This window comes from Myiozetetes cayanensis, unplaced genomic scaffold (assembly GCF_022539395.1).
Source record: "Myiozetetes cayanensis isolate MyiCay16 unplaced genomic scaffold, myiCay2020 scf2-11, whole genome shotgun sequence".
Classification (NCBI taxonomy): domain Eukaryota; kingdom Metazoa; phylum Chordata; class Aves; order Passeriformes; family Tyrannidae; genus Myiozetetes; species Myiozetetes cayanensis.
Genome location: NW_026087411.1, coordinates 83,424,756 through 83,449,254, shown reverse-complemented (window position 1 = coordinate 83,449,254; position 24,499 = coordinate 83,424,756). Strand labels below are relative to the sequence as shown.

Sequence of the window (24,499 nt, the reverse complement as noted above, 5' to 3'; positions counted from 1 at the left end):
CCACAATGTATCCATTACAATCTACAAAGTTGATTATTCCTAATAGCTAATATTTTGCCTTTAATTTTCAAACCTTGTTTCCAGTAAATTCACTGAATAATTGGTATGTGTTTGTTTTCTCTTTCTTTTTGGTAGTTCATTGATCAAATTCTAACACCACAAAAATTACTTTTTTTTTAAACAGCAAATCCCCTATTAGAAGCCTTTGGAAATGCAAAGACTGTTCGCAACAACAACAGCAGCCGTTTTGGGAAATTTGTTGAAATCCACTTCAATGAAAAGGTACTGGGAGTTTGTTACAGAATAACCAGTGATTATTTTTTCTCATAAAATGGAAATGCTAGACAGGCAGAAGGCTGAATAGACTTGTTAATCTTGCAGCAAACAGCTGCTGTCCTACTTTACAGATGTGATTTGTATTCTGTCACCTTGAAAGGAAAACCAGAGCCACACAGTACTGTATCATTATTGGAAAGCAGTGGTTCAAGTCAGCAGGAAAATTACTTCCACCCACGAGAGATTAAAAATTAGTCCCATCATTGCAAAAAGGCATATACAAAGAATAATTCACATGCATTCCTTTAGTACACAAATAAGTGTGAGTTACATATTAAAGTATTTTAGCTTTCAGTGAATTGTTGATTTTTTTTTAATGTATTTTTGTGAAATGTTTGGACCTCACATAGTAATATGTATGTGTCAGAAGTCAAGGAATTGTTTTTTGACAGAAATACTGCTCACTGTGTAACTTAAGAAAAATTTTCTTTGTTTGGGTGTAGTTTTGTTTGGGTATACACACATTGCATAATTAAGGATGACTGTATGGCTGTCCAGTACATCCAAGTTGAAGACTTTTATTGATGATCTCTCTGGAGAATCCATACATGCCTCCTCTTCCTGATTGAGGACAGAGGAACTGAAAGAATTTGTTCTTTTCCTGCAGAATTTAAGCTTATCTGGTCTTGAGCTTGCAGTCTTTTCCTAAGTTTTCATCACTTGGTTTTGTAACTAAACTAAAGATATTTGGCTAATAGTTTAGATAATAAACTAAATTCCTTTCTAGATAGAGGGACTTTATCTGTTGATCCAGTTCATGTTAATTATCTTGTGGACAGGATCCAAATTTCTACTTGAAATGATGCATTCATGATCTGTCAGCTTATCTGTCGACACTTACATGGTGTTTCAGATTAATTGCTTTAGCTGAAGCAAACAGCATTCAGTATCTTCAAAAATTGCTTAAAAATTATTTTAGTTTTCTACTGTAAGATCAGCCTGTTTACTTGAGCCCCTGTTTTACTTTGTGGTCACCTTACTTGGTCTGATTTCTCAAAGCAATGTGAGTACAAACCAAGACCTTGTCAATGACTGAATAACCATATTAATTTGTCAGTCGGTAAGCCCTTCTTAGTTGCTGTAATGGTCATTAAGTTCAGGAATTTCCTTTCTATTAAGATTTCTCGAGGCACAGGGACTTTTATCATAGGCCAGATAACAAATGGCTTTCAAAATGTGTGTTCCATCTCAGAAAAGAAGTGTAAGTTTGGGGAAATAATGTACTCTCATAATTGGTTCACCTAAGATGTCGTCCAGATATGTATTCTGCAGTTTTAACTGTTCCTTCTCTTTTACAAGCGTCTCAGTGAAAAGTAATTAGAGAAGGTTGTAATAGCACTGCCATCCAAAAGGTGTAAGGGTTGCTGTAGCAATGCTCTTTGCAGCAACTACTAGAGTTCTGCTAAGGATTCCTGCTTTTTAGAGTGAAGCAGATCTTTGTTTTAAGAGTGTGTATGTACGCAATACATGAGCTGGGGGAAGTTACGGTAAAGGCAATGGTTTGTTTTCTAATCTTAGTATGTATTATGTGTAGATATATTTTAATATTCTTTGGAGCAGTGTCCATTGAGTAAGCTGTGATCAGACAAACATAAATTGAAAAACTGAATCTCAAATAATCCAAAAAATATTCAGATAATCAGAAAAATATTTCTTCTTCCTAGAACTCGGTGGTTGGTGGATTTGTGTCACACTACCTTCTGGAGAAATCTAGGATCTGTGTGCAAGGCAAAGAAGAGAGGAATTATCATATCTTTTACAGGCTTTGTGCTGGTGCTCCAGAAGACATTAGGCAAAAACTATATCTAAGCTCTCCTGACAACTTTAGGGTGAGTATCAGAATCAGCATTTATAAAGCTTCTAATATTGTCATATGTGGATTTTTCATATAGATCATACTAAAATCTCTATGCGTTATCTTTGACAGACTCATTTCTATTACAAAAATCATATATTTTTTTTTTCTGTCAAATATATTTGATCTTGAAATAAAGCTGCCTGACATTTTTCCTTACTGGAAAAATTCCTGTGCTTTTTTCTCTGTCATAAAATTGAGGAATCTTTGCTTTTCCGTAACACGTACTGTTGCATACCCAGTTGCTAGTAATGTTGTTATGGACTCTTCTAGAGGTATAACGTATGAATTTCTTGATTGTGATCTAACTGTTCTGTGGGTAGTCTGTATTTAAAGTCCTAAAAACTGCATTTACTTCTTCCTATCCCAACCACGCGTTTAGGAAGACATACGTGTTGTTCCACAGTTCTCTCTCTTAGATGTTTCTTTTATCACGCTTGCCACCAGGCATCAGACCACAGTGAAAGATGGTTGTGTTTCTCTATTACAGTCTGTATGCTTTCACAACACTTGTCTCTTCTACACTGTTCCACGCTTTTTCCTGTCATACTCTACGTTCTAGACTGACATTTGTACTACTCCAGTTTTATGCCTCATCATCATACTTTGTCCTTTATGGTCACTCCATGTTATAGGATGAGACTCACCAGTCCATTCCAGTTGAAATCTTTCTGCAACCTGTTACTGGTTGAATCACTCAAGCAATGGTGAAGCTAACAGAAGCAAATAAAACTAGTACTTCATATAATACTCTGAAGTATACCTAAATGGAAGTGACCTTAAACAGCAGGGAATGACTTGGATCTTTGTGCATATTTCTTTAAAAATGTTAGGTTAATGTTCAGTGGCAGGGAGAAAGTAGAGTTAAATTTTAGGAGTTAGGAAATGAAGGGAAAACAAAATAGTGAGTTATGCAGCAATGTACATCCATATTTCTAAATAACATACACAGTTTTGTCATCCCAACTCAGGAAAGAACAGTAAAATCCTTGGCTGGAGCAGAGGTTGTGGTTGGATAGTATGGGCCTTTTAATTCAATCCAGTCTGCCTGTCCTTGTGACTTCTGATGTGTTTACTGTCTCCTCTTCTTCCCTCCATGCTTTATTTTTAGGGGTTTTACCTTTTCTGAGATTATATGGTTTCTCCTGATTAACTCTGATTCTGTGCTATGTTTCTAAGAGTAAACCCACAGAGAGGTTGGCTTTCTTGCCTACCATTAGATTCTTGCATTCTTTTCCTCCCATTTTTTCACTTCTTTATTATTATTATTTTTTACTGCTGCAGTTTAACTTTTAACTTTTTCCTCCAGCTTTTCTTCGTTTTCTCCCCTTCTCTGTGGTCAGATTTCACTTGTTTTCAGGCATGATAGACAAATAACGTGGTTGCCTTTTGCTTTCTTTCCCTTCTTGTCAAAGTTTTTTCTCGCTTTTGTTTTCTGTTTGCCTGAGTGACTTCTAACTGCATTTCCCTTATTTTAATATTATATTTTAATTTCTCAGTATGTTACATGTCGATTATTGCAGGGTTTTTTTAACTTGAGAAAAGAACTTTACTGACTACTTATCCAATACAATACAATCAGCTTTACTGATACAGCTGTTTCTCATCATTCCCCTGATTATACCTTCTTTTTCCTTCCAAAGCAAGCTTCTGCCATCCCTTTCAGGGTCCTTCCAAGCCTATTCAGATCTTACACTCTCATCATCAATTTTGCTAAGAAGGTGAAAACTCTTGCCTTCAGGCAGTCATTCCTGCTATTTAATTACATTTAAATGAATCATTCGGGTTTTGTTTGGTTTTGTTTTTTCTTTTTCTCCTTCTGACAATCACACTTGAACTATCTACTTGAAATATCTATAAATATCACCATGCACTTTGTTGACTTGCATTGAAAAGAAAAATAATTGGCAAATCAAATCCTCCTGGTAAATACTGATCAGTTGTTTGCTTATGTTCTGTCTTTTGTCTCCATCTCTCACCCTTTCTTGCCTTATGCTTGGCTTGGAATGTCATGAAAGCAGAATTTTGTGTATTTCTAAAATACACAGACCAAATCCCTTGGGTTTGGAAGGTTTTGTAACACAACAATGAGGAATTACAAGGACATAAGCTAAATGACTGTCATCTTTTTAGACTTCCTTGATCTTAAATGAGATGAGAAGCACTGCTAACAAAGAAATATGTTAGTGTGTAGATTGTTTACTTTGTTGGTCTATCTTCCTACTTGGATTTCTAAATAAAACTTGGGTTGTGCTTATCTATTACTTTCCCTAATATCTTTTGTACTCAGTTTCATCAGAATTCCAAGAGGGTTAGAACCTTCAAATATACAAAGTTCCTACTAGCTTTGTACGAAGTGGGGGTTGCATGGGTGAGACCTAAATTGATGCACTCACTGTGGGGAAGGTGGGTGTACCCTGGTGACCAAAAAGGTTGCTGCTGCCACATTGGACATTTGTACTGTGGCATCAAGGTGATCTTGCTCTGTAAAAGCCATGGCAGTATTTTAGGACAGGTTCCTTACTTTCTCAAGGCATTCCTAAGGGCCTTCATAGAGTTTACATTATTTCTTTAACTATTTAGTTGGTATCTTCTTCTGGTTTATCTATTTGTACTCAGTTGTGTGATGGAAACTTGATCTGATGCTTATTAGAAAAGAACTGCTTCCATTCTCTAGAAGGAAAGTTTTTCTTTTGAAACACCCAATGAACACAATACTTAAAAACAGCCAACACCACTTATTTTTGTATAATATGGAGCTAGTTTTCAAAATTCTCTTCTTTACTGTGCAGTTATTCTGAGAATTGTTCTCTTGTATGTTTTGAAGCTAAAATCTTGAACAAATTTTCAAATATGTATTTTTATTGTGCAGCCACTTTTCCATTAAAACTTATCAAGTTAATAGATTTTTATTTCTGGAAGTGCATATGCTCACCACACACTCTTGGAGATTTTTTAAAATCAAAAGTTCTGCTCATGAGAGCACCCAGGGTTGTAAATGTCAAAGTCAGAATTATAACCTTTTTAAAATTGGGCTGGTGCAGTACAGCACTGAACAGCCTGAGTTCTCTTACAGAAGATGCTTACTTGCATGTTTCCTTTATAAAGAGTTTACAGTCACACCAGCTTTATCACATCGTGACATTTTTCTTTTTTTACTTCTACTAAGATTGCAGCAGGCACTTTAATTTCCATTAAGAATATTTATTGCTTTACCATAGGTTAGTATTTTAATCCTGAGTTCCTTGCATGTGAAAGATACATTCTGCATGTTAAATAAACAAATTTTAACACTGTTTTTTTCTCCATCTAAAGTAGATTAATTAAAAAAACCCTTAGGATAATTTTCATCTTTGTATGTATGTAAATTAATATAAATATACTTAAAGTTTATTAGTTGTATTGCACTGAATTCCCCTCAAGTATCATTTCATAGGAGACCTTTAGGGAAACAAAACTGTAAAAGGTTAATTTGCTTCCTAAATTTGTATTTCTTTTGTCAAGATTATTTTTTATGTCTTCATTCTCATCTGCTGCTTCAGGTTTCATCATAGAATGGTTTTGAATAAGCATGCTTATGTCACTTTTTTTTTAACCATGTTTTGCTGACTGCATGTCTGTCTAGTTCAGAATTCATAGAAATGCCATCTTTCAATAATAGTAATAACAACAACAACAGATGGTGATATTATACTAGGCAAGGTTTGATGATTGATCAGTGTTTTCATATTAATGCTATATTTTTGACAAGAAAAAAATTCATTAAAAATTTATACTCTAAAATTGATTATTCAAAAAAACCACATCCATAAAGCCACAGTTTTGCATTGCCTCTATTGTGCCACTTGTGCCTTTTAGCTTATAAAGTCAAAGTCCAAATTAGGGCCAGCTTGAATTCTAAGACTCAAGCCTGGTTTCTCTTAAGTACACTGGGAGCTTGTGTTTTAGGTTCCTCTGCAAAAGTTTTCAGAAATTCCAAGTCATGGGGTAACCCTGTGCTGAACCTCGTAGATCGAGGTGCCTTAGGCTGCACCACAGGGCTGTGAAAGTAAAGCTGCACAAGAAATCTGTACCTGGAGCACATTTCAGTTGAAGCCGAACGTTTTCAGATCTAAATTTCAAGAGGACAAATTGCCTTATGTTTGGATTGCTGAAATTACAATGGGATGTTGTACTTCATAAAAAAACCCCAAATGAACCAAAGTCCAAGTACAGTGATGTTTAGATGTTCTATATGATAACCTGAAACTGTGTATTTGTGTGCTTTTAAAAATATAATTTTTCCCTGATTTAGTATGTAAATTTACTTCAGGTTTTAGCTTTCCAATGAAAGCCATTATCTTGTGATTAAATGTATCCTACAGTATTATTGAATACCATGCTGGTTCACATTCTCAGCCAGTCAGATAAGTTTTCACACTCTCTTCTTGAAGAGCACGACCTTTTCACTTCCCATCCCCATTTTCTGGGATCATCTTACTAATACTGTAATCCAGGGATATATCATGTTTAAAATATGCTGTGCTTTGCATTCTTATTGGCTGATAAAGAACACTTTTCAGTACTTTGTTAAACACAAAGCTAACTTTGAACAGTTGTCACTTTGTTTTAATACTAAATTTGTCACCAAGTTTTCTTCTACTGTTAGAAATGCTTTGAAGAATATTTTGGGGTTTTAGAATTTTGCATATAAATTTTAATCAAAGTGTAGAATTGTCTGTGTTCAGCTAGTTGAAAACATCATCTTTGTTCAACCAAAGAGCAAAGAATCAGTTCACTTCCTTTAGACAAAGGGCTCTGTCCAAGCTTTTGGACAGAGTTCTTACATTCAGCTGAACAGATCTGCAAGAAAAAGCTGGCAATCCCGTTTTGCTGAAAGGGCCAGTCATTATCTGAATCTAAATTCACTATGATTTACTGAATAGTAAATCTGAATTTACTGTACAACATGAGATGTATGTCAGAAGCCAGGTTTTGAATAAGGGTTCTGCTTATAGCATGTTACAAGCTTTTCATATTTTTCAGGCTTTTGAATACATTGTGTCTCTTGCTACTTATAGAAATATTTCACTGGTGAGGAAAAAAATTAGTACTTTGGTATTATACATAGGCCAGAAGATTAATTTTTTTTGTTCCTAATTTTGGTTGTGTTTTGTGTAATCCCAGACTCCATTAATAGGTTTAATATAATCAAACATTAGGAAAATATTGTGTGCCTTAACAAAATGAATATCCCAATGTGTCAAAAAGTATTTTAGTTGTCAAAATGGAGACACTTTCAGTAGAAGTTTGTTACTGTTGTAGTTCTTTGATTTTGTAGATATAAATAAATACATGTTTAAGGAATGAATTCTGGCTATTTACTGTGTTGTTGTATCATATGTTTAAATTGAAGGTTTGTAGGGCAAGCCTTAAATAAAAGCATACGTTTTCCTTACTTCTGTCTTTAACTATCCATTTTCACTTTTTTATTGTTAACAGTATTTAAATCGAGGCTGTACCAGATTTTTCGCTAACAAAGAAACAGACAAACAGATTTTGCAAAATCGCAAGAGTCCTGAGGTATGTTTGTATCTTTGGTTAGTTTATATTATTAACTAATGCAGATGGAGTAGAAAATTATTACAGTTTTACAGTATGGAATGAAATGTTCATTTTACACATCTTTATAGGTCTAATGGGTACTGTCAAAGCTGCTCTATTCAGAACTCTGTTTTGGAGTTCAGTCATAGAAATACATTTTAACGTGCATCGTAAAATCCCAAGTGGAACAGTGTATATAAAATGGTTTCCTTTTCATTCTTATAATAATGTAATACTAAATTACGCAGCTTGTCTTCTGTGGAAAACAAGAATCTATCCAAGACTTTCTGTAATTTCCTTTTTTAAAATCTTACTACTGCTAGGAATAGGTCAGAAGAAATTTTTTTTTTTCCAGAGTCATTTTTACTATCTGGATTTTTGAAGTGATGTTCCAAACTGTTTTAGAAATCAGTTATAACTCAAACTCGCTTCTAGCATGAGCATATTCTCCTCCTTGGGACACTTTCATGGTTTTTGTTTTCCCCTCGCTGTTAACAGCTAGTTATGTCAGAGCATGGCACTTCCTGGAAGAAAGTGTGCAACTTAAAAACATTTATATCCTACTGGCTTCATCTCTGTTTACCTTTTTTTAGAACTGGAATTACCAGAATTTTGTAGCATTTAAGCCTTTGAGCTTGTTTACAGGAGAATACTAAAGAATTTGTTCCAAATTGCTCTATTCTCTAATAAAATTTTCATCTACTCATACCTAAAGTATGAAATTCTCATTTGTATAGCTGGAAGATATTTCAAATATTAATCAAATCCGTATTTGTGATTCCACAGCAGGACAAGCTGCATATATCTGACAAAAATACAAAAATAACTTTACTCAAAAACTTTTTTCCACCAAATCACCATGCCATCTCTTTTACTTTTGATAACTTGGGCTTTAAGCTCATGCCAAGCTATGAGAGATAGCATAGATACCTTCTTTCCTCAAGTCAACATTGTTTACTCCTTGGTTTCTAGTGGTTGTATATTGTAACACTGAGCATGTAATCCTGATTTCTTTTCCTTAAGTGTAGGCTATTTTCTATAATCAGGGATGGTGGAGAGTGATTTGACATTACTGTGAGGCAGAAAGCTCGTAGATTATTTCATTCTTGTCATATAGACTATGAGATGGTTTGGAGATTTATTCTCAGATTACCCAATTTGTCTTTAATGAAGATTTGTGGTGGCGCTGGTCATTTATGTAGGCATAGAGTTATCAGCCTTCACTTACTCTTGCTACTGCAAGATGAATCTGTGCAATCTTCTGCTCCTGATGTGATTTACAGGCAGGTGTTGTGTCATAAACCTTGTCCTCTAAAGGACTTGATTTGAAATAAGAGAGGATTTACTTTGAAATAAGAGTTTGTCTAAACTAAAACATGCTTAGAGAATAATTCTGAAAATATATGGAGAACATGAAGTACTGGGACATATGATACAATAATACTTGTGTGTTACAGGTATATCAATTTGAAGGCTCAACAGAGGATCAAAGTTCAATGATATTTAAACCTAGTCTAGCCACTTAAACAGGAAATATATTACCTTGTTCAGGTTTTTAAATTGGAAATTTAGTATTTACTCTGTCATTTTATAAAAAAAGTTAAGGTTGTTTATTTGAATAAATTAGCTGGAATAGTCAATTAATACTTCAATTATTTTTGTGTTTTCCTTATCAGGAAGATGAGGTGATCATTTTACATAATTAACATATAGTTTAATGCTACTGATGTGCCTACATGTTGTGTGAAGTGAATTTTTCAGATGCATGTGGTGTTTTGTTTTGATAAAAATGATGTTAGCTTATTTGACATTAACAAGACTTCTATTTAGTTAATTATTCTTTTTAGTTGAAAACATTTAAAAATAACTGTAAAAACATAGCTCAGTCTGTGCATGTTCAGGTAGTCTCTTGAATGCATGCAGGTGTGTTACTATCCACTGTTTGAACTCGTTTATACTTAAAATAGCTTTTGATGTATATAAATCAGAAAAATCAGCAAAATGTTAAATTAGCATTTCAGAACATAGCTGGTATTCTTCTAACCCACAGACCACTGCAAATTCTGTTTCTTAATTAGCAGCAAATGTTAACAGGTATATTTCTCTAAATAATTCTGCTTAGAACACGGATAACTGATTTGTCCTATGCTTCTTTCCCATGGCCTGTTATTCTGTCATCCTACTACAAGGACCTCGATCTTCTTTCAGCTGCTGGGAGTGGAAGGACTCCTTTGTATAAATGCTTTGATAGCTCCCTTAGCTGAAGTCATCCTTTCTCCTGATTCCTATCCTATACTCCCCTGTCCTTAGCTGTCACATTCTCCAGCTTCTGCTTTCTGAAGAGAGCTTGAAGTTTGCTTTGAAATTTAAGTTTGAAGATCGTGCTTTGATGTATCAACAAGTTAAAATAAATTAGGGTCCTTGCAAAGCCTGTATTGTATGAAGAGCTCGAATCTCTTTTTACCTAGTGTGGCATGCTTTTTTATGCTTTTTGTTATGGCTTATTCTTGACTGGAAATATGTTACCTACCTTTAAATCACTTACTGAATTTGTGGTTTATCTTGTTTTATAGTATCTTAAAGAAGGTTCCTTGAAGGATCCACTGTTAGATGATCATGGAGATTTCAACAGAATGTGCACAGCAATGAAAAAGATTGGACTGGATGATGAAGAAAAACTTGATCTTTTTAGAGTAGTGGCTGGTGTCCTTCACCTTGGAAATATTGATTTTGAGGAAGCTGGGAGTACATCAGGTTAGATGAAGCATAAATTGTTTTCTGTAAAAATACTGAAAATGTCTCTTGATTAGAGATGTTACCTTTCAATGTGAATTATGGCTTTAGAAAGCTGCTTTGTGTTCAAGGGTAATTCAGTCTTAATTCACCCCATTTTGAAGTCAAGTTTACCTGTTCGTTTTAAATTTGTACTTCATTACATGCTCTAAAAGCAAATAGGCTTTCACTGAAAATGTTCAGTGAAGAGTTTAATAAAAAGGAAAGAGACATTCTGTGTCTCAAAATCATACTTGTATTTTAATGATAATTTTCAAGTCCAGCTTCTCACTAATGTCATGGAAATATCTTGTAATTAGCAACTCTATCTGTAGGGAAAGGCATTATGTCCTTTGCCTTCCAAAAATACCATCGTGGTAGTATTTAGAGAGGTGAGGGAAAAAAAGTGACAGCAAAAACTTAGGACGATATAAACTTCCTAATTTTAAGATGTCGCTCACAAGATGAGTTAGTACAGTTGTAGCTGGGACTTAATAGCAGAATGTGCAGGAAAGTTGAAGAAGGAGAATTAATACTTTGGGAATTGCCATTCTTACCTTACTACTGAAATCAGTCTCTCTTAAGTTGAGAACTACTGTCTATAAGCTCCTGAAGGACTGAAGAAACTCCTGGTCTGGATGTACTACAAATATAAGCAAAGTAGAAAACATAAGTATCTAGATCTTTACCTTGAGTTGCAAGATATTGGTTCCTCTTGGTCCTGCTTCAAGTATTGTGGTAAAGGTGTTTGGAAGGGCATACCAAAGAATATTTTAATAGGTGTTCTAAATGAGTTAAATGACTACTAGCCTTGCAGGTTCACTAGCTCCTGACTCCAAGCACAGAATCACCGTGGAACTGTACAAAACATTCTGTTCAGAAAAGATCATGGGAGGTCTCTAATCCCATCTGTTGGGCCAATGCTGAATTCAGACTGGGTAGCTTAGGGTTGGCACAGAGAAGGTGTTTTTTGTTTTTTTTTCCTCATCTCCTCTCTATAGGTCAAATCAGAACCTCCCCAGTGACAGTTCATGATGTTGCCATCTTCATGAAAATGACAGAAATGAGCATGATTAATGTGAATGAATCTGAAAGATGCAGGGGTAGAGAAGGATAATGGCTTCATGGGTTTCAACAGCAAGCTTCCCAGGGAGTTTCCCTGTTTGGGCTTTTTGTGAGTTGGGACTTTGGAGTTGACAAGGTGGAACAGAGTGAAAAAGGTGCAAATGTGAGCAGAGATCAATTTTCAGGAGGCAAATGAATAAGAAGAGGAGGAACCACGAATGGTGAGGAAAGTCAGGGTTTAGAAAAGGGAAGGTCACCAGAAGACTTATGATCTCTGAATGCTGAAATTCAGACCCATTATTCTTCTGGAATAAATTATTGAACTTCTGAAATGTTCATTGCATTGGGCTTTATTCTGCTCTCACCTTGTATGCGTGTTCACCCAGGGTGTGCATTTCAACTGCTCCAGGCATTATGTCTCTTACCAGAGACCCTCTGAAGTTCTGTTACTGCTTTCTGGGAAACACCAAACAAAAGTTGTTTTCTGCAGGTCAGATGGTGTTTCAGAGCATCCAAAATTAGTCACAAAAGCCTTAAACTTTTAAGGACTCCTCCTTCTTTTTTTTTTTTTTTTTTTTTCCTTCCTCCCACCCCTTACTGTCATTGTAGAGGAATGGAAGGAATTCAAGTGATGTTTGACTAATTATACCTTTTGGCCTCTTTGCTCACCGGTAGAAATAAGTTTTACTGTGAACAAATTCTTACTGCAAACAACAGGAAATACATGTAAATAAGTGTTAGATTTTTCCTAAAGTGTTTGGTGCTCCAGTTGAGAGATCTAGATCTGTGCTGGCTGAGCCCTGGCACAGAGGGCCGAGGGGCAGACAGGAAAAGGGAACCCTTCTCTTGGCTGTTTACTTGGGTAGTGTACATACCTTTATCTGAAAAATGCAGGAGTCTGCCATGCCAGGCATTTCTGCTGCATAGCAAGGAAGCCTGGAGGATTACAGGAACATCTTAAGTCCAAAAGTTTTGTCACTACAGCTAGTTTGTAGGTGTTAGCACTTCTGCATTTGTTAGCAGTTCTGCGGTGTTAGCAGGTTGGTTTTTGAACAGCCTGGACAGTGTTCTAGAAATACAGAATTACGTCTGTAATTTTTGGCAGGGGGTTATTTTTGCATTTATTTCGTGTTATTTTCTTGGGTTTTCAAAACTGACTCTTCCCATTTAACTATATGAAGTAATTTCCAGAGGCAAACCCTTTAATTCCTTCAAAGCTGACGTTCCCTTCGCTGGTAGCATGATGATGTTTAGTGGACGATGACCAGCAGGGTGCGGGCAGGACCGTCACCGGCCGGTGTCTGTCCTAGAGCTGGGCTGGTGGCTGTTGCCCTGCCGCGCTGTGGTGCGCGGGGTGCGGTGCGGTGTGTGTGTGTCCCTCGGGGGTGCGGGTGCGGTGTGGGGGTGTGTGTCCCTCGGGGGTGCGGGTGCCGTGCGGGGTGTGTCCCCCTCCGGCGGTGCGTGACGCGGTGTCTCCGCAGGGGGCTGCACGCCGCGGGCGCAGAGCCAGCCGTCGCTGGAGCGCTGCGCCGCCCTGCTGGGCCTCGACCAGGACGACCTGCGCGGGAGCCTCACGACGCGCGTCATGCTCACCACGGCAGGGGGCGCCAAAGGCACGGTCATCAAGTGAGTGCGGCGGGGCCGGGCCGGGCCGGGCGTGGGGCGGGTGTGGGCACGGACCGCCCGCCCCGGCACTGCGAAAAGGGGTAAAACGGCCCCAAAGTCCGGCTTAACCAGCTGCAAGTGTGAACCGAGTTGCAGTCAGCCGAACTGCAGCGATCTGAAGCGCTTGCACAGTGGCTTACCGAGCACCGATAGAACTGTCCTGCAGAAATAAGAGAGTGCAGAGGGCTGACAGGCTTACCGTGTACATCCCTTCACAACAGCAGGCTGTGCCTTTGCAAGCTTGTGCCTATGCAAGCGATAATTTCGAGATGAAACACTTTCAAAATGGCTTTGACATTTTTTAATATGTCTTTCATATGTATAATATATATTTGTGTATTTATATATTTAAATATATTTAAAACGTATTCTATGTATTGATATAGATATTCTATGTTATGTATTTATAAATTGTGCATTCATATATAATACATATAAAATATTTATTATATATTCATATACAAACCATATATGTGTATATATATATACATACACATATTAACCAGTTGATCCAGGTGCACATTTTTATATGCCCAGGCTTGTTTATTTAACTGTTTTTAGGACATTGAGGGTTTTTAAAAAATATTACTTGGGAGAGCTGGGAGTTGTATAATGTTTGACTAAAAGGTTTGTTGTTGTTGTTGTTATTGTTGTTTTTGCGGGGGGAGGGGAGGGGAAGAAAAGCTTTGAGTAAGTGACTATGAGGTTTTATAAAACCTCTCATGTCAATGAGTACACTGTATGGCCAAAGAAGTATAGCAGTCAGCCTGTTAAATCCATAGTGTACACAGAAAATCTGATATGGTAACAGATTTAACAGATATGCTGTATCACGGCATGTTAATGCTGTGCCTAAAATATTTCAGAAGATGCTTGAATCTCTCTTGTCATGAGGGCTGCACAGTGCTCCTGTGAACTGAATTCTGAAATCACATTTCGGTTTTAAAAAGTCCACTGCAAATGGTAATCCAGAAATGTGCAGCTTCTTGCTGTTGCTGGTAAACAAACATTGTTATCTTGACTGCAAAGTTAAAAATGTTTCATGGAAGCTTGACTGCAAAGTTAATAATGTTTCATATATATAAAAAAATAATGGAACGGGATAAATTTAATAGAAAGTGTTTGGGTTTTTTTCCCTGAAGCAATTGTCAAAGTAACTTCCTAGACATAGAAGCAGGATAGTGATTTCTTGTATGCACATGGAGAAGCAATAATGGCAAAGAACATGTATAAATGTGGTACTGATGGTAACATTTCAATACCATGAGAGTTATGACTCTTGTGAAACTGAGTTTTATGAAAATTATTTCATTACCATAACCTTTGTAATGAAACACTCTAGCTTCCACTGCAAATTTTCCCTTGCTGAGATTGATCCTAGCATGCAAGCTGCGGGGAGTGCTAGCTAAGCTGCCTGCAGCTGAATCATGTGTTTTAACATTTAGTTTTCTAAGTTGTGTATTTGCTCAGAGTTAAAACATTACATCAAAAACAGAACTTGGTCTAAGCAGTTTTGAGCACATTAAAAGTAATTCTCAGTGTTTAGCTGAACGCATCAGTCTTTTAATTATGAATCTAATTAAGATTCTCTTCACTCATTAGAAGAATACACATGTGCTTCTTATTGACTTATGGAAACAATCAGATTTAGTGAATCAGAAGTACTTTTTGCACATTACACCAGAAGTTTCATACACGCAAGTCACAATTATGTGTATTAATGTGGTTTAAGTTCCTTGCATATTTTATGTTTTGAAATTTATTACTATTATTTATATTGAAGTAGTTGTTAACATTTCATAAATTTGTGGACTGAAAAAAAGTAACAGATGATCCATTTAACCTTGGTATGTCACTGTGGCCAGTAAGGGTGACAGCTGTTAGTTAATGCGTGCTCAGGTTATGTCAGACTTCTGAGGTGAAAAGTTGGTCTTCGGGCACTTGAGAGCATTGACTTTTAAAATAAGTCTTTAAGGAACGTAATGGATTTAAGCAGTGAAAGTTGCAGTGGTCAAGAGCTCGTTTTGTCAAGGAGAAGAAATAACTATAGTGAAAACACTGTTCTGTGCCCACTTCATGATCTCTAGGGTAAAACTGATCTCCCTGGGCAAAATTTAGCGTAATAAATCAACCATGACATCTTGTTCAGTGTGAACATCATGAGTTGTTTTTCAGGGGAATGCAGAGGCTCCTCTGAACTAACTCATATTCAGGAGTCTTAAGTTTAGCACAGATAAGGGCTCTTGTTCAAGTAAAAAACATTATTACCAAATTGCTGATGTTTGAGGTGTATTTCTAGATAGAGCAAGCAAGTAGACTTCTTGGTGGTCTGCTTATTTCTGTACTTTGAAAGAGTAGATGTTCAAGAGCTAGAACTTCATAGTGACCATCATGAAAAAGTTATAATGCAGTGACAAATGGTAAGTAATGATTGGGGGGTAAATGTATTATTCTGCCTTCAGTTAAAAGTTCAAGGTCTAGATCTTGTATTAACATATTCAGTAGTTCATTTCCAGAGAGTTTTTGTAAATTCTTCCTTTCTCCCTCTGCCTCTCTCCAGTTATTAGAAATTGGGAACTTTTAGTTACTATCATCTTGGTGCCTTATCAGATGATATGGAAAGTTACCAATGATTTTTTTCTCTTTATTACAACCTTTAGTGTAGGAAGACGGTTGTCCTGTAGGACCAAGTGCCTCCAGTGGTCAACGTTTTCCAAGTTTTACTATTTTCTCTCTTCCAGACCATGGCTAAATTGACAGCAAGCTCTTCCATATATTCACCCAGGACAACCTTTACCAGTATTATGGATAAAATTAGAGTAGAAAATGATATATTATACAGTACAGATGGTACTCATAATAATGCATGGCAATATGAGAATTGCAGGTTTGGAAAGTTAGTAACATTTTTTACTTAATTCAGGTGGTTATCCACTACAATTGCTGATCTTTCTCTGTTACTTAACTGCATCTTTCTCTGTTAACTTAACTGATTGTTCTCCATCTTGTGTTTGTATTTTTGAATTCTCTTAAGCATACCACTACACACTTTACTGAAATACGTCCTCTGGATTTTTACATTATCAATTTGTGAAAATAATTTTGTATGCTAATAATGTCACCAAGATTTTCTACTTTCTTAGTTCAGTATTATTAGACTGTTTTTTGAAAATACCCTTACTTACACATTCCTTTTAAGCAGAAGTGTTAAATAGAAGCAGAAGGGCTTTGAACAAATTGCATCCATGTCAGACTCAGATGGCACCCCACTGGAAATGCTCTCAGTGAACTGCTGATTCAGCCTCTGAGAACAGATTAGTTTGGGCTGTTGTGTACATAACACATAGATAAAGCTTGTCTGCAGAGCTTCCTTTCGAGAATTTTTGGTGGGACATATCAAACACTGAAGCAGAGGTGCATCATAATAGACTGCTTCCCTTTCACCACATCCCAAGTGACACTGTCAAGGAAGGCTTCTTAAGAACAAATACAGTTTTTGTTACAGCTTTAAGTTTACTTTGGATTAAAACTTCAAAAATTTTCTGTTCAGTGTATTTATCCTGATAAGCCTGGGGCATTGTTAGCAGTGTACTGTTTCAAGAGTCTGCAAACACAAGGAGCTATGTTTTTGTGCCAGCAGATCTTATTTTTCCCCTGGTGTTTTATTTTGGAGTTATCAAAAATTAATTCAGAGGACTTCTTCCACCATCTAAAGGATTAATGCATTAAGCCTCTTCCTCTAGCATTTGCTAAACTTGTGCAGCTAAAAGCAAACATACAGTAATAAATACAGCAGCATCTCCTTCTGGGGCTTACTGTATGTACAAGGAAAGTGGATTGGACTATTTTAGATACTTATTAAATAGACACCATTTTTTTTCTATGAAAATGTAGTCTAGAAACTATTTGATTGCTGTTAATATTAGAGTTTTGACAAATGCATTGTTTTATTTTGTTCCAGCAACCTAAAGAGCTAGTCATTTCTCTCTCTCTTTCTTAGGGACCTTTTGTGTGTAAGTGGATCATGTGAGTGCTAATAGGTCACAGTGAATAAATAGCTCAGCTGAAATCACTGTGCTCAGAGTATAACAAAGGCTTTGTTCTACTGGGCCAACAAGGAATAGTAGGAGGGTGATGCTAAATGCTGTCTCTGAATTTTATTAAAAACTCGTGTGCAGTGTACTGGCAGAGGGACTTGACAGCTGCACTATGTTTATCTGTCCTTGTCTCCCAAAAGCACATAATGATCACCTTGTTGGTTGATGTTTATGCCGTCCATGTGAAGTGTGTTTGCAGAGTGAAATAATGTGTTAGCATTCAAAATCCAGTTCTTCTCTTAGACTGTAAATGCACTGTGCTACTCTCTTACTCAGTTTCTCCCTTTCCAAGGCTTTCAAAGAGGACTCCATCATCACAAAATAAATTATTTTACAGGGTGAAAAAATTAATATACATAATTCCATGTCCTTCAGCTTCTTTTGCAGTAGATGTTCTACCAAAAGGCATTTTTTTAGTGGTGGTACTGAAGCCTCTGTTAGAAAAAACAAGTTTTCAAGAAATATTTTTCTACAGTCTTTGGAAGTTCAGCTTTTCTCAAATTATAGATGTGCTGCTTATATTCTTTAGTTACATGGGTCTTTCACTGGGTAGATTTATTTCATCTAGGCCATTTTATTTATGATCCAGTTAGCATATTGGCTGACAGTAATTGATGGGTATCGCTTCACCTGCTCTCACTCCCTTAATTGTTGTCAGCAATGGGCAAATTATACATATTTTTAATTGAATTTTATTTGTTCTGGAAGATGTTTGGGAACTGTGTGGAATTGCACACAGGCTGAATCTAGCCCATCAGAGTGCTTTCCCCTAGGCCTGAGACTCTAGATCAGTGGAAACCTTGGTGAATAAATTAGCATGAAGATTAAACACAGTTTTTAGTTGCAGCCTTAGCAAAGAGCTTAGAATTGTGAAAAATTTCTTCCTTGTTCCTTACAGTTAGCTGATCGATGAAGGAGAGGGGGAGAAGGTGAAAAGGAGGAAGGAGAATTTATCTTTTCCCGTTCAGACAAGAAACAGGAGGAGAAAAGAGATTCATTCGTTTGTCTGCAGACCAAAGGAAAGGAAGGGCTCAGGGAAAACAAGTTCATGAGAAGGAAGTTACTTGGTCTGAACGTGAATTCTCTTGTGTTTCTACTGTCTCAGTGCATTTTCAGCATTACTTTGTGGTTCTGTACTTTCAGCTGTGCAAAATACATTGCAGGCTTACATTTTCTTTCCATGTGTTTCTGCTGCATACTATGAAATTTAACAGTAAGGTTTTGTGCAGTCTTTGGAATTCTGTTGAATAATGGCAGAATTTACTATTTTGCAATACAGGACCATTTTGTAAATACATGCTCTAGACTATTTGCCATGTTGTTTAAAACAGTAAGTGGAAACCATAAATGATTTTAGTGTACTGTATTATATAATAGGCCTGCAGCTGACGTTGGGAATTAGTATTCTGATCTCTTAAACGTATCAGAACAGAATGCAAAGGTACCTTCCTTCTATTTATAAGATAAGATTTCTGTCAGTACTCATTACCTTAAGATAAGTGAAGAGATACTTAGTGGAAGACAAGATTGTGTGTTAAAGCTAATTACTATCTAATGTATTGTAGCTGCAGATGTCCTTAGTGAACAGTCTCTACTTCCCTGACTTACCAGTCACAATAGAAAGTGATCTCCATCAGTCTCACAGTTCTCCATCAGAAATATCATCCTTGAAAAAAAACCAAAAATAATAATTAGGAGTTAATTTAGTGCTTATGAATTCTGGGAAGTGAAGGAAATGCTGCAATATAGGTAAGCTGTTGTTGTGGTTTAACCCCAGCTGGCAACTAAGCCCCACACAGCCACTTGCTTACTCCTTCCCAGTGGGATGGGGGAGAGAATCGGAAGGGTAGAAGTGAGAAAACTCATGGGTTGAGGTAAAGACAGTTTAACAGGTAAAGCAAAAGCCACACACACAAGCAAATCAAAGCCAGGAAGACAAAATGTTGTAACTCTGAACATCATCTTTTCTGTCTTCTTCCTCCAGCTTTTACTGCTGAGCGTGACTCCACATGGTATGCAGTGTCCATTGGTAGCTGTCCTGGCCGTGTCCCTTCCCAAATTCTTGTTCACCCCCAGCTTCCTCTCTGGTGGGGTGGGGTGAGGAGCAGAAAAGGCCTTGACTCTCTGCAAGCCCTGCTGAGCAGTATCAAAAACATCCCTTTTTCTAGCACAAATCCAAAACACAGTCCCATGGAGAAAACTGCTCTGCTACTCTGGAGAAAATTAACCCAACTCCAGCCAGAACCAGCACAGCTGCGTGGAGTTAAGTTTTTCTTCACTGACATGCCAGTTTTTTGTACCCTTCTGTACAGAAAACTACCTGGTTGGATGATAGCAGAGTTCTGCATTGGGAGCATCTTGTACCTTGGATATAAGGCTTACTAAACAACTCAGATAATAGATGTTTTTTAAAAGGTAGATTTTGTTGCTTGCTTGAAGAGTTTTATAATTGGTTACCCACCACATTAGCTGGACTATTCTCTTATTATTTGTTGTTATTGTAGTGCTGAATGGTCCAAACATAAGAGAGGCAAGGTATATTGGGAGAAGTAATACAGCAATTTATATGGGGAGAAGTGATATATTTTTTTTGAAGCCAGCTAATCGAGTTATTTAGAAAAACCATAAGAGTCTTTGGCATTCAGCCATCCATCCTGTATTCCTCATGACAAAGATTATTGAAGGATTATTTTTCCCTGTTCCTTTCCCTAAAAAATCTCCTTATTTACTTAATGATGGATATATCTGTGTGTCATGATACAGTGTTGTGCAAAGCCTTTGTATACCCATAGTTGTTCTTAATTGAAGGCCACCTTTCCATATATGAAATTTTGATACTGTCTGGGCAAAGGGCTATCAGTATTTCAGTTTAATTTTTTTTCTCCTTCATATTTTTTATTGACATGTAGAAATCCTGTGGAATTGTGAACTTTGGCAATGTCATTCTGTTCTGATCTGATTCTCTTCAGATTGGTGGGACTTTTGCTTTTAAATTCTCTGGCAACGTGATTAGGACCCAAGCTCAGTTTGCAGTCATACTATAAAGCCAAAAGTTCATTTTTGATAATTATCTCATGTTGTTTCTTAAATGCTTCCTTAACAATTTATTCTTATATGAATTTTCCTATTCTGTTTCTGTTGTACAGTGTAACCATTCCTTAGTTTTGGTACTCTTATCCATGAAATGAGGGGGTTAAATGTGTTTTGAAATATGTGCATTCTAAGCATGTCCTTGTCATACTGACTTAATGAAATAGCTATATATGTTATTTTATGTATATCTAAATATGTAGTTGCCTGATAGTCCCACAGTTTCCCCTCCATTTCATAGTCTTTGAAACTGTGACTCATGGCGTTGTTGGGTTTTGTTTTGGTTTTTTATATAACTTTTAAATTGGGATATAGACTTGTAATAAATTATGCAGAATAAAGGTTTATAAATACGAGGGTGAAAATAAATTCTCATATAGTAAAAGGCCCCTTCTTCCAGTGTTTTAAAAAAATCCTTATTTTGGGATTGCATCTTTCACCATGAGAACACACTGCCTAACTTTTTACTTTTTATTTTTACTTTTGTTGCCTGTGGCCTTATAGCCTCAATTATAGCCTTTACAGAAGCATAGAGACAAAGATGTCAGAACAAAAACTAAACTTATAGGCTTTATTCTGACCAAACAGCTCATAAATAAATAGATGAAATATTTTTTTTTAGTTGGGGATGGGGATGTATAGATTTTAAATATCTGTGGAAATTGTTAATATAGTTTCTAATTATCTAATAATTATGAAAGTATCAGAATCTTGTTTCTACTGATGGTAGTGAAACATTCTTTCCTTTTACAGTTAAGATGGTTAGTCTGGCTTGGCCAGATTATTTCCTGCCTTGGCCTAGAGCTCAGGGGGTTTTTGTGTCCTAATTTACAGTAATTGAAAAGGCTGGTTTTATGTTTAGAGTCCAATTTCAGCATTTCAGAGTAAGGAATTCTGAAAAGTAAGATCTGTATTTTGTTTCTTTAGGGTGCCCTTGAAAGTGGAACAAGCAAACAATGCTCGTGATGCCTTGGCTAAAACAGTTTATAGTCATCTCTTTGACCATGTAGTGAAAAGGGTAAACCAGTGTTTTCCATTCGAGACTTCTTCTTTCTTCATTGGAGTTCTAGATATAGCTGGTTTTGGTAAGTATACTTAAAATAATTTCTAGCTGTCACTTGTTGCCACCAAAGATTCAATGATAAATTCTGTAATGAGGAGTGGGAGGGTTTTCTTTTTGGTGAGTTTTCTTTTACATGGTTCCTGTAAAGCTTTTGTCCTCTTCAGCTCATTGAGTTTCAGAGTAGGGCATGTATTGTGGTGTGCTCTGGCCCTTACAAGGTTGTCCAAGGGAACCTTTGGTTTTCAGGTGTTTAGAGCTATGTTATCCTGTGACAACCTATTGAAGCATAGATGCATGAGGGTGTATTGGTACAGTTTCACTGTATGGTAGCATCTTGCTTTGTTTTACTGCCAACTGTCTGTCATTTGTCTTAGAAATATGATCTGCTGCAGTATTTTTAGATCTGTCTTGTGTACAGCTTGAAAATCTGTAAAAGGTTTCATTTTGCTGAAAGAAACAGATATGGATCTGAACATGTTAAATATTAGCACTGTGAAGCTTCTGTTATTTGCTATTTAATATAAATTCTTGGAACGTTTATCATAAAAATGTAACTTCTGTCTTTCAGAATACTTTGAACACAACAGTTTTGAACAATTCTGTATAAACTACTGTAATGAGAAACTGCAGCAGTTTTTTAATGAAAGAATTCTGAAAGAGGTATGATATGTATAGTATTATATTTGAGGATTTATTTTTTTACTGTTGTATTTGAGGGTTTATTTTTTTGGTTAAGAGATACCTAAAGTAGCTCTGCTTTTCATAACATTGCACATAATGCTTCAATTAAAAAAAAAATCAGTTTTCACACTGTGTGACATCTGGTTGTGCCAGAGAAGAATATGGCTTTTTCAAAACCAACAATATTTTTTCTTCCTTCATTAAAATGAGTTATCAAGACTCTGGACAATCTCTCATACCAAATAGGAATATTTAATTGCATGGGCTTATCATTAAGGTGGTAAAGTGGGAATATATTAAGCTATGTAAGGAAATTCTCAAATGTGTGTTGATCCATGCTGCATTTTAAAATTACTTCATGTTTATTCAATGAAAATATGATGAGCAGTGTTTGCTCTTTGCAATTACTTTTTTTCCTCTTTAGGAACAAGAACTTTACCAGAAAGAAGGCCTGGGGGTTAATGAAGTGCGTTATGTAGATAATCAGGACTGTATAGGTAGGTATTTCTTGAAATGTTAAGCTATTCCTTGATGTCATGGATAAAAAAGCTTCAAGCAGAAGAGGCAAAATATGTACAGAACAAGTAATTTTATGATTTTATATATAGCCTCATACAATTCAAAATCATAAGAGTTCATAGGCATTGCTGCAGTGCAAGCATTAGATATTTCTTCTTTCCACAGAAGAAAAGTGTGGTAAAAATTCCTCTTACAAGAACAATTTCATAGACAATGAAAATAAGTTTCAAAAACTACAAAATTCTTGTGTCTAACAGTTTCAAGAGCATGGATTTCTATATTTGCTTTCAAGGGCTTTTGTATATGTACATGGGAGGTCAAGGCAATACACTTGTTAAAAGCTGTGAAACCACCACTACGTACTCAAAAGTCTGGTCTGCCTTTCCTAAAACAAATGCATTTCATTTTTCTCCCTGGGCTTCTGTTGTCAATGGAAGTATTAGACTTCTAGTTCTGACATGTGTTGAAACAAAAAAAAGCCCCAGCAATCTAAGCAGTTATCCCATAAAGACCTATGATCATACCATAGGAATATTTAGGCACCTTTTGGGAATTAAGATGACTAAATTCAACTTCAGACTGAGAGTAAAAATCAAACAATCCATACCTGATCTTTTTCCTCCTTGTTCCATGTGTTAGGAGTTAGAACTTGGATAAGATATCAATTAAATCAGCAGTTCAGGTATATAGAATTAATTTGCAATGACTTCATATATTTTATGTTAACAACTTTCCTTACAAACATTTATACAGAATCAGATCAGCAGCATTTACAGTTGCAATGTTCAGTTCTGAGTTTATATATTCAGTTTTTATAAATATATTTTGTTTTATCAATAGACTTGATTGAAGCAAAATTAGTAGGTGTACTGGATATTTTGGATGAAGAAAATCGTCTTCCCCAACCAAGTGATCAGCATTTTACTTCAGTTGTGCACCAAAAACACAAGGACCATTTCAGGCTCTCAGTAGGTTTATTTTTGCTGTCTGTTTTGTTTTAATAAAACAGTTATTGGACCAGTTGATAGTAACACTTCAATTTAATGAAAACCTTTCCTAAGAAATCTCGTACCTGTCTGCACAATCCATACCTGTTTGCTAAGGACAAGTTTGATTATTAGATTTGATGGAAAGTTCACTGAAGGCCTTAAGTCTTCAAGGAATTCTAATATCCTACTGAAACTAAAACCATGTTCTTCAGTTACATTTGAAGTTTGTTAACATGTAAAGCACAAATAGAAAATAAAAACACACTTTAAGTTGTTTCATATCAGATGAACTGTTGTTATTCCTTTTAAGAATTGCCTGCTTTGGAGAATATTTGACTCACATGGAGAGTCTAGCTAGCGCTTCAGAGATCATACAAGGAAAACCTTTTTGTTGATTTATTTTTTAACATAGAGCACTTTATGGAAGATTAATGCAAATTATTGGAATTTAAATACGTGAATTCTGTTGAAATTAAAGAAAGAAAAAGCTGAAAAATGCAAACAGAGGAAACCAAATGAAATTGTCATCCATTTACCTTTCATTAAGTTTCCACTTAATCTTGCTTACCTGCATTACTATGCAATGCAAGATTTTTGTCAGTATGTGTATGATCAGCTAGGTGGTTGCCTGTTAAAATATACCATCCAAAACCATATTTTAAGGTTCTGTCAACTCATATTCATCAGCTGTGGAATGAATGATATACAAAATTGTTGATTAAAGGCAAAATCAAGATCAACTAGCTGGTGTTAGCAATCCTGATGGCTTGTATTTCGAATGTGA

At 36.1% G+C, this 24,499-nt stretch overlaps 1 protein-coding gene across 1 annotated transcript in view; it reads left to right on the top strand.

Annotated features, from left to right (window-relative positions):
• MYO6 (myosin VI) overlaps nt 1–24,499 on the top strand; it is a 109,598-nt gene that overhangs the window by 49,796 nt on the left and 35,303 nt on the right. The window contains 9 exon segments of the mRNA XM_050314257.1: nt 185–282; nt 2,001–2,165; nt 7,673–7,753; nt 10,348–10,528; nt 13,093–13,237; nt 21,391–21,548; nt 22,095–22,186; nt 22,632–22,704; nt 23,567–23,694. Of these exon segments, the coding sequence (XP_050170214.1) occupies nt 185–282; nt 2,001–2,165; nt 7,673–7,753; nt 10,348–10,528; nt 13,093–13,237; nt 21,391–21,548; nt 22,095–22,186; nt 22,632–22,704; nt 23,567–23,694 (1,121 nt within the window).